This window comes from Cavia porcellus, unplaced genomic scaffold (genome assembly GCF_034190915.1).
Source record: "Cavia porcellus strain 051 isolate PalLab524CR breed Dunkin Hartley unplaced genomic scaffold, mCavPor4.1 scaffold_8, whole genome shotgun sequence".
Taxonomy (NCBI): domain Eukaryota; kingdom Metazoa; phylum Chordata; class Mammalia; order Rodentia; family Caviidae; genus Cavia; species Cavia porcellus.
Genome location: NW_026947491.1, coordinates 90,860,113 through 90,873,781, shown reverse-complemented (window position 1 = coordinate 90,873,781; position 13,669 = coordinate 90,860,113). Strand labels below are relative to the sequence as shown.

Here is a 13,669-nt window from a genome sequence, read left to right as displayed (position 1 = left end):
CAGAGACAGAGACAAAGGGAGACAGAGAGAGAGAGAGAAGCTACTTTCCTGGCCACATGGGCAGGCGTGGGGCCATGTCCTGGAGACGCAGGCAGAGTCTCAGTTGGAGGACGGGGACATCAATGCTCCTGCTTCCCCCTCCCTTCTGAGGACAGCGGGGGACACACAGGACAGCGCTGTGGACAGGGCCTGGCTCAGGGCTGGAGCTACAGAGGAGCGAGCTGTGATTCTTACTGCGACACCTCCTAACCAGATGGCTCTGCCACCTCCTCAAAAGTGGCAGGATGCATTTGGGTCCAGACCAGAGACCACACAGTCAGTCGAGCTCGTATTTGAACCCCGGCTCCCCAGCTGACCCATGGGGTGTGTGCTTTGCTATGTTAACCCGAGCTCCGGGCCTGGGCACCCGGGAAACGAGGGGTGATGGAGACAGCCGTGCTGTCCTGGCCAGGTCCCCACAAGTGGGCTTGAACTTGCAACTGTCCTGCCTCAGCCTCCCACGGGGCAGGCATCACACATGTGCACCACCCTGCCCAGCTCAGAACAGATTTGACTTAAGTTTTGGCACAGATCCCCAAATCTGAAACAATTTTTCAGCATACATGGCTTGCTCCTGATTAACCTCCTCCTGTGCTCCTCCCTTCTCTCCTTCTGCCCCTTTGTACATAAACCGAGGAATCTCAGGACTTTTTCCTTATCAGCTACTTAACCCTGTACCTCGGTTTCCTCACCTGTAATATGGGGCTATCCAGGGTTCACACCCCCAGACAAGTCTAGAGCAGCATTCAGTGTTGGTTCCTGGTTTTGACACGGGCAGCAGAGGCCTTGATCAGGTCGGATCTATGGAACGAGGCTGTAAATGGACTTCAGAGCACCCTGGAGACCAGCGCTCTGTCCCTTAGCTCCAAGAACCAGCAGGACCAGTCCAGGCTCCCACTTGGGTCACAGGCGACGTTTCCCAGCCTGACCACGAGGGGGCAGGCACGCTCTTTCCTGGGCCCGCAGCCCAGGCCTCCTGCACATTCATGCAGGGCCCAGAGCACAGCAAGGCTCAGAACAAGGGAGACCTGAGGCCGGGGAGCACATGGGGTGGAGGGGAGGCCCGGGATGGGCGCCAGGCCCCAGTCGGCCTGCTCTGCCTTCTGGGCTCTCAATGCATCCTCTACGGCCTCACTGTGGGGGAGAGCCATCTTCCCCACTTCCCTCCCCCTTCCCTCCCCCCTCCCCTCCCCCTTCCCTCCCCCTTCCCTCCCCCTTCCCTCCTCCCTCTTTTTCCTCCTCCTTTTCTTCCTCCTTCTGTCCTTCTGTCCTTCCCTTTCCCTGCCACAACAAACAGCGCATGGTTCCAACACTACTGAGACCTACACTGCCCCTGTCCTGCGTGCTGAAGACAGCCTCTCCCTCCTGTGCACCCCGTCCCTCCCGTCCCTCCTGGGGTCCTTGCAGAACCCCACACCACAGAGGCTGAAGGCCCAGCTCAGCTCCCCACCTTCTGCCCTTGCCCCCTCGGGAGCAGGGCCGGAAGAGTGGTAGCCCAGGCATCTCCAGTCCTGTCCACCTGCCTCGGCTTCAGCTGGACTCTCTGCATGCCATGGGGATCAGAGGCCTTGGGTGGGGAGGCTGGGGGCCTGGGGCCTTCTGTGGGAGTCGTGGTGGGAGATGGGGATCTCAGGAGTCTGCGGGGGTCCATGAGGGATCAGCTCTAAGTGATGCTCTATGGCCATGTGAAATATTCTTCAAAGAAGATCCCTGTGTGGGCTGGAGGAGGGATCTATGCGGGCAGGGGGGATGGGTTTGGGTGGAGCGCAGGTTTGCTTCCCAGGAGAGCCACTCAGCCTTGCACCCACAGTGACTGGGGGTTCTGGGGAGCCCCACCTCGGGCCTGCCTGAGGGCTGAGCCCAGCCCAGGATCCTGCCCTTCTCCTTGCAGTGCCCTGGTTCCCAAGGACCATCCAGGAGCTGGACAGATTCGCCAACCAGATTCTCAGCTATGGGGCGGAGCTGGATGCGGACCACCCGGTGAGTGCGGGCCTGGGTGGGACGGGGCTGCGTCCCCTCGCCTGACTCCGCCTCTCCTGTCCTTGTCAGCTGGCTGCAATGGGGCTGCCAGTTAGGTACTGGCAAAGATTAGCAGGACTTTGCCATCAAGGTCATTAGTGTTGGAGCAAATGCGAATCCCTGCCCTTCAGCCTCAGCATCTGTGTCTAACACGTGGCACACACACATATGCACACGCGCACACACTAGTTCCTTCTGTTTCTGCCTCTGTCCCCAGAAGGGCTCACAGTGGGCAGAGCAGTGACCTGGCATTGGGAGCTGGTCACAGTGCTCCACACAGCCCCTGGCATCTGGGGGTGGCCAGTGGGGGCTCTGGGGCCCAGGAGCAGGGGCAGTCTGGGGTGGCTCAGATTGCACAGGTCTCCTTCCCATTGAGGACCCTGATGCGCCCTGAGGCCGGGGATGAGTCTCTTGTGGGCCCAGAGCAGAGAACAGTGTTGAGGGCTTCTCAGTCCCTGCTGAGACGGGGAGACCCCTGCCCTCCCCCAGGAGTCTGTCACATCCCTCCCCCTCGGGGTCCCCATGGTGACAAGGAGCTCGCTCCTTCCGGGAAGCAGAAGCATTTGGTAGCTGTGTCTCAGCACAGATGCAGATTATGGAGGCCCAGGGAGGACAGACAGACAGAGGCCTGCCCTGGGGTACCCACGGAGAGCTCCAGCTTCCAGGACTCCTCCCCTCTGCTCTCCTGGGACTCATCACCCTGGGCCCAGGGCGCCCCAGGACCAAGGCCTGGGTGGTGACAGAAATCTAAGCTCCAGCAGCTCCAAAGCAGCGGGGACTCCCTGGGCCAGGGTGGCCTTTTACAGGTGAATAGCAAGTCTGCTCCTCCTGGTTCAGATAGCAGCCCCATGCGGTGGCCTTGGAAATACACAAGGGCCCCAGAAGGAGGCGTCTTATTCCGCAGTTTGTTTAATAATAAGTATTTTACTAACAAATGAGGTGAATTTCCTCCTGTCCCCTAGACTTTCAAACAGAAAAAAAAAAAGCACCTCTTATCACACTCTACTAAAATAATTATGTTTGGGGACCCCCCCCCCCCTGTATTGGGAAGTGAACCCCGGGCCTGCACACCGAGCTGCGTTCCAGCCCTTTTCAGCTTTGTTTGTAAATTTGGAAGCAGGAGATCTCTAAATCCCTAAGTTGCCCACATTGGGTTTGAATTTGGAAGCCTCCTGCCTCAGCCTCCCAGGGTGCCATCACCTACTCAGTAGCCCCTGACAGTAAGCTCAGAGGTGGCTTCTGGTCCCCACCCTTAGGACAATGTTGGGCTGCAGGCTTCTGCCCATGCTTCTGCACATGACTCTGAGTGGCCTTCTGCAGGCTTAGCTGTAAAGTTAAGCTAAATTACCCTAATGCAGGACAGATGCTGTGTTCAAGGCTCCTGATTGATACCATGTAACTCCTGTCTCCCCCAAACCAAAATGGGAGACTGTGATTCTCAAGCCATCACTCCACGCCAACTTCTGAGCACCCCAGGCGAAGTGCTGGGGGTGTCTCCTCCCTGGGGGAGGAGGGAAAGCTGTCCCCCAGCCTTCAGGCCTTTCCTTCCATGCTCCCCCTCTGCTCACCCGTCCCGTCCCCATGTCCCCAGCCTTCTTCCCTGCTGCTGGCCTGGCTCCCTGCTCTTTTGGGGCCTGGACACCCACTTCCCGGCAGGGGCGCACAGGCTGGGCCTCGGGGCCTCTGGAACTGGTTTCTCTCTCCCAGCCCAGGCTCGTCTTTGGCTCTCCAACCTGGCTATGTCGTGAACTTTATCGTAAAAACACAACTTATCAGGTACACGGCCGCCTGAGCACTGCGCCAGGCTCGCCGTGTCCCGGGCTCCTCCTGGGATCCAGCCGCTGCCAAGCACAAGACGCAGCCTCCAGCGGCGGCCTCCCCTCCCGACACCTGGCCTCAAGTGTGACAGATCCAGGACAGGACGGACAGGACGGACGCAGGGGCTGTTCCTCCCAGCAGGACCCTGTGTTTTGCTTTGTCACCCGGGACAGCACGCTCCTTCCCCCCTGACCCCCGTCCTTGGCAGGGTGCACAATGTTCGGGCTGCATCTCACATCCAGGCCTCCAGAGCAGCTGCCCAGGGAGACGAGGGGAAGGAAGGGCAGGTGGAGGGCATCGAGGGCATCGCCTCAGGGCTTTTGCTGACGGGAGAGTGACCTGGGCTTGTGATTCTGCACCCTGACTCCCCTGCCTGGCCGCTTGGCCAAGGTCTCCCTGGCTTCCTTTCTCCTGCACAGGTGGTGTTAACAGCTGAGGGTCCCTGAGCGTGGGCAGCATGCCAGGTGCTGTGCTCCGTGCTCGGTGTGTGCTCTGTAGTGTAAGTGTGAAGTGCCCTCTTGGAGGATGAGGAGGCCCAGCTGGGGAGGGACCTGGTCCCGGCCACCTAAAGGAGACAGCGTTGCAGCCCAGAGCTTGCAGGCTGAATCCAAGCAGTAGTTCAGTTCCCATTTCCCAGGAGACCGGCTCGTGCCCTTCCCCAGAGGTGCTTTTCCTCTGGGCCTCACTTGTTCGTGGCCTGATGTCAACCTCGGTCCATTTCCTGAGGCCCAGGCCAGGGGTCCCACTGGTCTGCAGCTTTCCCTCCTCCAGCCTCTGCCTCGATCGGGGTGATCATGATCTTGGGCCCTCCAACGTGGTGCAGAGCCCTGGACCGAAATGAGCTCACCTCCTGTGTCTGTCACCTCCGGGAGGCACAAATCGCACACACAAGTGAACAATCTAGAGCCTGTGTCTGTCCTGTCCCGGAGAGGAGCCCCTGCCCTGCAGCCCATGTTGAGCCCGTGCAAATCCCATCATCCATCAGAGGCTTTGGGCGTCCTGATAAACTAAAACCCATTCTACTTGGGGTTCCCCCATACTCATTCACTCCCAGAGCCCCCTTTCCGTGGAATACTTAGCCACTTCCTCTTCAGCGCTGGTGTTCCCCAGAGCACAGTGCAGGTGATAATTTGAATAGAAAGTCCGAAATGTACCTACATGACTCCAGGTTAAGGAGTCAGCCTGTGCTGTCAGTGCCGTGGTCACTGTGGCCTGGGCTGGTCAGTGAGGACTTCTGGAAGAGGGAATCCATCGTGGTGCACCCTTTCACAGCCACAGCTGGCCAATCGCTTGTCCGACAGATGCCCACGGCCTAACTCTGTGGTGGTTATCTAGCCACGGGGTCCCTGTAAGCACCCCACTCCCCAGAGCTCTTCCTCCTCCCACTCCTGGGAGTCCTCTCCAGAGGGTGACTTGCCTCTCACCTCCTGCCACTCAGAGTCCACCAAGTGGACTGCAGCCACGTGGTCACTGGGAGAAATATTTTTGCAATGCACTTTGAGCAGATAAGGCAGGATAGAGTAGCCACTTCTGTCTTAGACGCTAGACCCAGGCCCCCCACTCCAGCTCGCCTGCTGCCTGTGCTTGTTTGTAGGGTGGAGGTCTGTATGCCAAGGGCCTCTTCATCGGGGATGCACCCATCCTTACAGCCCTTCTGCGTGTATCTCCACCTCTTGGTCCAAGTCTCTTAAACTACTTTTTAACCCTTCAAAGTGTGGGTATTGAGTTTGCTCACATGCAAATTCCCCAGGAGCAGAGCTGCCCCCTGAAGCTCTGGGTTAAGCCAGGCTGCTTCAACCAGTCAGGACCAGTACGAGTTCTGCAGTGAATGCCAAAGAGCCACTGGAGTCATGCCTGGGGGAGCTGGCAGCCAGGCAGAGACACTAGGGAGAGCCCTGCGAGGTACCAAAGTGTCGGGCACCACCAAAAAAGCAGAAGGCTGGATGAGAGGGCAAGAACGGACACACAAGAGAGGAACTAATGTCCCATCAGGCAGTGGGGCCATGATCATGATCACGGGGCCATGACCTTTTCTACCGCACAGAGATTTGGTGCATCTTGACCCTAAAATGAACATTTTGTGACTTAGCTAGGCCCTAAAGGTCAACACCTATGTTGAGGAGCCCTGATTAATGAGCAGGAACTGTGCGTTTCCCTAGGGCATTCGGTGAGCTGCCAAGCCAGAGACCTAATCTGACCTTGAAAGGGACCAGGGCCATTGCGTTTCACCCGTTCTTCTGAGTTTTGTGTAGTTTTTCTTAACAGTTCCCACGCAAGGGGAGGCTGAGAATGGGCCACGCTGGAAATCCGTGACCGGGTTCTGTGTTTACTGCTTGCTGACTAAAGGGAGAAGCAGGCGTACTGGAGGGGAAGCAGCAGATGCGGGGGAATCTCGGGGACTCTTAAGAGCTGTTGGCATCCAGCAGCAAGGAGCAGGTGGTGGCTGCTCCGACGGGAGCGAGAGGGGGAGGGAAGCCTCGGTGCGGGAAAGCACGGTGCGTGTTTAGAGGGTGACAGGGCACGGCAGGGGCATCAGCACCAGGAGGTGCAGTGGCTTGGCACAGGGCTGGGGCAAAGACACAGTGGGGTCGTGCAAAACCCAGGACAGTGCTGAGGGTGCCAGACTCCCTTCTCAGAGTAGGGAGAGGCCGTCGAGGGTATTTAACGAGGCTGGTGTCCTCACGGGCTTGGCCTTTTACGAGTCTCCTGTGGGTGCAGCGGGTGGTAACCAAGCACATGGAACAGTCACTTTAAGGGCTGAAGGAAAGTCACAGGAGCAGATGCAGGAGTCCGGTGGGAGGCGGCAGAGGCCGAAGGGAGGAAGGGCACACAGCTGTTTGCAAGGTAGGATGGGCTGAAACGGATCCCCCTCCCTGAAGGAGGAGAGGGAGTGGGGGAGAACACGACGGCTCTCCATGTGTTCCCGCCCCAGCAGGCTTCTGGGTGTTCTGAGTGTGCAGGCTGGTGACAGGGTGACGAGGGACAGAGGGAACAAGCCTCTCCACTCCTCGCTGGCCGCTTCCCAGCTTCCCTGGCCAGGGCCTGCAGGCTGGAGAGGTGGGCACCTTGCAGATGCCAGCCTGAGCCTCTTGCCTGCTGGTACCGTCTTCTCCCGTTGGCACAGGACTTGTGGAAGGCAGAGAGCCTGCCGGCGCTGACCCAGATGAGAGAGAGGCGAGGTGAGAATGCGCAGGCGCTGGCGGAGGCCCATGGACGGATCGAGGATGCTTACTCATTTTGGGGAACGCTGGTCTCACCATAGACCGGAGCGGGGTCCCCCGTGCTTGTCCCCACCCGTTCCCACACAGGTGTCCCTTTAAAGCATGCGTGCTCCTCCTAAGTCGCCGGGGATGCTGTTTCTGAGGTTTAGCCTCAGCTCAGACATCAAGCAATGAAGTGTCCTAGTCTAGAAGCCTCCTCGGGGGACCTCTGTGTAGACCGTATGCTGTTATATTAGAGCCCCAAGAGCTCCCTTCCGCTCTCAGAAACAAAACTACTGTTAAGGACGGAGGTCCCAGGTGGGCTCAGCTCTCACCATCTTGCCTCTTGAAGAATCCTCTCTGCTCTCCCTTCCTCTCTCCTCCTCCTCGGCCCCTTCCCTCTCCACTCCATCAGCAGCAATGTATTTCCTTGTCAAAACACCCCTGGTCACACGCAGTGCAGCTAAAATTGCTGCCATTAGCTTAATTGAGATGGGTGATTATAAATGAATCACACGCAGTGTCACTGAAATTGCGGCTATTAGTCTAAATGGAGCTGGGCGAGCAGTCGTTCCCTGCTGCAGCCTCGTCTGGAAAGCGTGCTGTGTGGGTGGCCGGGAGACCCTCTGGACACCTGGCAACCGCAAAGGTGCAAGGACAAATCCTCAAGAGGCCGGGCTTCAAGGCCAGTGCACTCTCCATGCCCTGGGGATGGACAGGGCAACGGTCCTGAGGACCTGAGGTTTGTTGGTGGGGGGACCTGGCAGCTCACAGTGAACTTTCTAGAAACAAAGAGCTGGAAAAGACTGCAGTTAGGAACTCTCCTTTGTGGAACCATCCACAGCATGTTATATGCGTGTGTTGTGTTTCCTTTGTACCTTTTCCCTAAAATGATCGAGCTGGATTTGAATAATATTTGGTCTTCTTCCCAATTAGTAAAGAAATCCACAGTCACAACAGCAAATCTCAAAAGCATAAACAGTACAGAAGAATAAAGCAACGGATGCGCCCATTCTTCCCTCCACCCACAGGCGGCATCCGTCAGAGTTTGGTGTGTTTCTCCCATCCTTCCTTTGTATGTTTGTATGTTTCCTCTGCTCTAGCTGATGTAAGGCTTGGAATTTGTATCTGGCTTTTATTTTCACAGGTGGGGAACCTCAAACCACCTAGACAAGGCCCATAAAAGCATTAGATTCAATGGGGATGAGAAGGACCCCGGGCTCTCCAGGCTAGAGGCAGGGGGAATTTCCCGATTCCGTGCTTCCGCCTCTCAGATCTCCGCTTGCCAGCCTGGGTAGGACCAGAAAACCTCAAGGTGCTGGTTCTGTCGTGAAGGACCCGTTCCAGAATAAACCAGCAGCCGTCACAGTCCACATTTCCAGATCCAAACATAGAAACAGGATTTCTCCCAAGAGCCTGCAGGGTACAAACCCCCCAGTTTTATACTTAAAAATCAGTCATTCAGATTGGCAGGTAAATCACTTTCCTCTTCACTGATACACGGTACCCAGCAATTAATTTCCTACAGTTTAAGGAAGAGGTTTATTTTGACTTAGTTTCAAAAGTCTCGAAAGTCGTTGCATGGTTGCCTGGTTTGAGGCAGAAGCAGCAAGGTGGGAGGGTCTGGGTGCCGCAGAATTGCGTGCAGGCCAGTCAGGAAGCAGAGAGAGAGGAGAGGAGTGAGGATTACATACCCTCTCAGGTCACGCCCCCGTGACCTCCTGCCAATCAGGTTCCACCACCCAGCTGCTCATTGGCTCTGATCTCATCCATAGTCTAATCAGCACCTCTGTCATCCAATCACTTTTAAAAGCCCTGCCTGGGGGGGGGGCATATGGTCTCAACCCAAACCCTAAAGATCACAGATGCTGGATCTATACTTAAATTTATAGTTTGGGGTGCTGACTGTGAACAAACAACTTTGGTTTATTTTGCCCAGCAGACTGGTTCCTCAAAAGGCATGTGAGTACTGCTTGAAAGCAAATTATGAAGCCCAGTTTTTTCACTGCTCAAGGCAAGCCATTGTGCCTGGACCAGCAGAGGTGCAGCTGGAGTGACCTTTCAAGGTCTCAGCTTCCTCTAATTGAAGGCTCAATACCAGTCAGAGCTCCAGGAAAGCAGCTAGATTATGCTGTGTAACAACCATGCCACAGAAGATTTTTCTAAACCAAAAAAAATCACTTACTGTAACTAGGATTTGAGTTTGGAGCACAACAGTGTGTCGTAATTTTGTTTAATTTTCTAGTATCAAACATTTGGATTTTTTATTTCTCCAAATTCATCCTAAGAAACAAAGCAAGACCTTCTTCCCTCTTTTTCCTTTTGAAAAGTGCACAGTGCTGTTTCTGCCTGCTGGGTGTAAAAGCCGAAACAGCCCTGTCTAAACACTCTGACCTCTGGTTCTTAGGAATCACTGGTTAGTCTTGAGATAATGCACAGATCGGCCAGTCAGTCAACTCATCAGGCAAACCAAATAAAAGCACTATTTCAAAACTGGGGATTATTTATCTCGTTAAAAGACTCCTTGATACATTGTGCCCCGTGATGTAAGATCAACTGTTGATTCATTAATGTCACTGGTATGAGGTATGGGGGCCACAGAATTACAGGCTCGAGGCACTGGTTTGCTGGGAGGGAACCAAGTCCAGTTCTGTGGTAGTGGACCTGCCTCTCGTGCCAGGAAAATTTAGAGGACAGTAAATATTTTTGGAAAATGCCCTTTTAATCAACCATGATCACTCCTGACTTGAGATATGCCCACCGTGCCCCAAACATTTAGATACGGTCACACGGCCCCTAATGGTACTGCTGGGGGAGAGCGTCCTGCCGGTCAGCGTCTGAAAGAAGCCTGGAGGTGGATTGCTCCCGAGGTCACGAACACACAGGTTGACAGTCACTGTCATGCAGTGGACGACAGGAGAATTGGGCCATCCCAATCCCGTCCTCTCCTCGGCTCCGCGTGCACTTCTCTGAGCCACTGTTTAGGACGAACTAATCTTATCGGACGGTGTGTGAGCACCGTAAACCAAAATAAAGAACTTAATTATATATTTTTATAAATTAATTAGAAATATAATAGTTTCCCAGTGCATATGAGCTAGCACATAGTAGGTACTCAGTAAATGATGGTTTAAAAGAATTGCCGCAGCTGTGTGCCCACATTTGTCCATGGGAAGTGAGGAGGCAGCCGCTGGCCAGAGTTGAAGTGGGTATCGTGCATCTCCATGGTAGATGTCTGTGCCACCCGCTCTCAGGCCGGTGTGGGGCTGGAAACGCTGCACGTGTGATCTCTCAGAGCAGGGCAGATGGGCAGATGGGGACCCTTGGAATCTAAAGGGAAGGTGTTGCTCAGGACAGCCACTCACAACACTGGGCAGGAGTGGTGTTCGTCTAACGTTTAACTGGGTGTCTTATTTAAATATGCTGCTGTGCTTCCTCAGCCTGTGTTTCAGAACTCACTGGACACTGAACGGAGGTTTTCTTTTTGTTAACCGAGTCTCCCTCCCTAATCAGGAGGAGATGCACGGAATCATAACCCAGAAGCCTGCAGGGAAGGCGCTGGTAGAGGAGCCAGGCCGCTGCCTCCAAAGCCTTGAGTGATGACCGAGCTCTGCTCTCTCCTAGGGCTTCAAGGATCCCGTGTACCGAGCACGACGGAAGCACTTTGCTGACATTGCCTATAACTACCGCCAGTGAGTCGCCCCTGGGGAAAAGGGCCTAGAGAGACACCTTAGAGTGCGTGGCCCTGCTCTCGGGTGGGAGACACCAGGGTCATCCTGTCTTTCCTCTGGTGGCGGGGGAGAGGGGAGAAGAGGATAGAGATGAGTTCAAGCCACCCTTTTAGTAACACGCATATTTTTAAAAAAGCTGCTAGACAAAACAAAATTACCCACTGTGCTGAGGCCCGGCTTTCTCCCGAGCTTTGTTGTCTAATTATATAGAAGTAATCATAAAGGGCTGCAGCCCCAAAGGAAGCCACCAGGCTTTGCACTAAGCAGGGAAGAAGGCAAAAGAAAATTGTTCACATCGCAGAAGGAACGGGCTGCTCTCCCGTGAACGGGCTTCTCCAGTGAACCGCTGGCAGTCCTTCAGGCTGATGCAGCTGTGAAGGGCAATTTGAGGGGGCATTGGTTCTCTCTCTTTGGTGTCCTGTACTGCTCCTCTACTCTATTTTGGCCGAAAGAAAGTGGAAATATCAAATATGTTGTCTGGGAAGGGAATGGCTTAGTTGTTTGGAATTCTCAGGAAGTGCATCCATCCTGCCTCAGGAAATGCAGTCTTTGGGGACACCAGTGTCCCCAGGTAAGGGAATAAGGAGACTCCTGCACAGGGCGGGCCTCAAAGATGACCTCTCCTTGTCCTCCCCTCTGCCCACCAAGAGCTGGTCTTCAGCAAGTCAATAATAACAGGTCTCATTTATTAGCTCCTTGCTGTGTGTCTGGGCTTTGCTAAATGCTAAATGCATTTATTGTTTAGCTTAGGCTTAATAATAGTTCATCACTTTCAAACGAGGCAACCAGAGGTTATGTAGCTTTCCAAGATCACATAGCCAGGTGACACCATTAGATTCTGACTTTATCTCCGGAGTTGTCTGTGGCTGTGGGTGACCGTAGACACAGGCAGACCCAGGACTCTGTGCCCCATCCTCTCTCTGACCCAGAGTCCTCTGCACAGGCCTTCCTTCCAAGCAGTGGTTTCATCTGTTTTGGGGATGGACCCCCAGTACCTCCAGGCTGATACCCCAACTCAGTTAGAAGTTCTGTGTCTTTCCAAGGAGGTCAGCCAGAGTTCTGAAACTGGGTCTCCCTGGCTTGACTGGACAGGAGCCCATCTCTCAGCCAATTCCTGTGGCCAGGACAGTGAGACTCTCTGATTGGTCAGGTCTGGTCACATGATCCTTTCTGGCCCTAAAGATGGAGCTTCCTGTGTCTGCACCTCACAGTCTGAGCGAGGAGGAGGAGGACGACCCTGTACTGGAAGAACAGGAAGAGTTGTTGGGTCCTGGAGCAACAGATATCACCCAGGGGGACATCTTGGTGCTCAGGATGGCACCATTTCTTGAAATTGGTTGCAGAACTAACAGATGCCTTTCTTTTTAGATGATAATTGGTTTTAATAACAGTGCCCAGTTATCATTTGCCAGCAGTAGCCATGGTGGGAATTATTCTGCTTGCTTTCTTAAGTAAAAAGTCACCCTTTCCCCAGGATCCCTGCCCACCCTTCTGTGGAAAATAACAGTGGCTTTGCTCTCCTGGCCTTAGGTGAACCCTAACTTTGGAAGGACAGGAGGGCCGGAGATAAACAGTCACACTCTGTTCCAGACGCTGTGTCCTCCGAGCCAGCACCAGGCCTGCGGCTCCGGGAGGTCACTGTTCCCGGAGGCCAGGCTGGGTTTGGGTTTTATGGGTTCTCTTTGTTCAGAACTCAGCCCGGGACCTTTCCAAAGAATGACTTATGGCATAGCTACAACTTTCCACCTGGAGGCCATTGCCGGGGCCGTGAGGGAGGCGGATGGGTCCCCGACCCTGGGTGATGCTCGGGGAGTAAGAAGAACAGAAAGGCTAAGGGATTTCCCAAAGGGAGAGTGAGTCCTGGGTCACTCGGTGAGCCGAGGGCCTGTGTCCTCACTTCATCTAGTTAATCTCGCACAAGGGGGACCAGGACAGCATTTCCTGCATCCGGAAGTGGAATCTTTCTCTTCCCCATAACCCATGAGCACCTGTTTGTGCTGTGTTGCAGTGGGCAGCCCATCCCCCGCGTGGAGTACACGGAGGAAGAGAAGAAGACCTGGGGGACGGTGTTCAGGACCCTGAAGTCCTTGTATAAGACGCACGCGTGCCACGAGCACAATCACATCTTCCCGCTTCTGGAGAAGTACTGTGGCTTCCGCGAAGACAACATCCCGCAGCTGGAAGAGGTCTCCCAGTTCCTGCAGAGTAAGTCCCGGGGCGGGCACGGCCAGCAGGGTGGCGCAGGGGACGTGGGAGTCTGCGTGTTTGCAGACTTGCACGTGGGTCCAGGTCCAGCAGGAGGAGCCAAACCCGCTGTGCTCTGCTGGCCTGCTTGTTTCTGCCGCTCCTCGGCTCCACTGAGCCAGGCCACAGTCATGGAGTGGCCACTCAGGTGCCCTGCAGGGTCCCAAGCAGGGTCCAGTGGGGATTGTGTGGGAAATGGGCTCACAGCAGGGTGACCCTGAGCTCTGAGCTGAGTCTGTGAATGTCGGGGATCCAGCCTTTGACCTTCTCCTGCTGTAAAGCTGGGGTGACCACTGTCACCCACCACAGGCCACAGAGTGACAGTGGCCTATAGCTTCTCCACCATCGCCTGTGAGCACCGTGGCCATCAGAGTGCAGGGGAGGGGGGAGAGGCGTTGTCTGGGGATGGACTCTGCAGGGCACTTCCGGGGGACATGGGGTGACCAAGAACACGGTGAACACCTAGTTGCTTTTTAAATGTTACAGTAACCGACACTTTTCCATTGAAATTCTGCACCCTCACGTTGAATGCATGCATCCCATTGTTGCTGGCAATGTGTTCTTTGCATTCTTGGCTTTTTGGTTTTGATATCCCCTCGTAGGTGTCTGACTGTCAAG

The 13,669-nt window shown here is 55.0% G+C and overlaps 1 protein-coding gene across 1 annotated transcript in view; it reads left to right on the top strand.

Annotated features, from left to right (window-relative positions):
• Pah (phenylalanine hydroxylase) overlaps positions 1-13,669 on the top strand; it is a 59,294-nt gene that overhangs the window by 32,518 nt on the left and 13,107 nt on the right. The window contains exons 4-6 of the mRNA XM_003476068.4: positions 1,931-2,019; positions 10,701-10,768; positions 12,816-13,012. Coding sequence (XP_003476116.1) covers positions 1,931-2,019; positions 10,701-10,768; positions 12,816-13,012 — 354 coding nt within the window. The remainder of the gene's footprint in view (positions 1-1,930; positions 2,020-10,700; positions 10,769-12,815; positions 13,013-13,669) is intronic.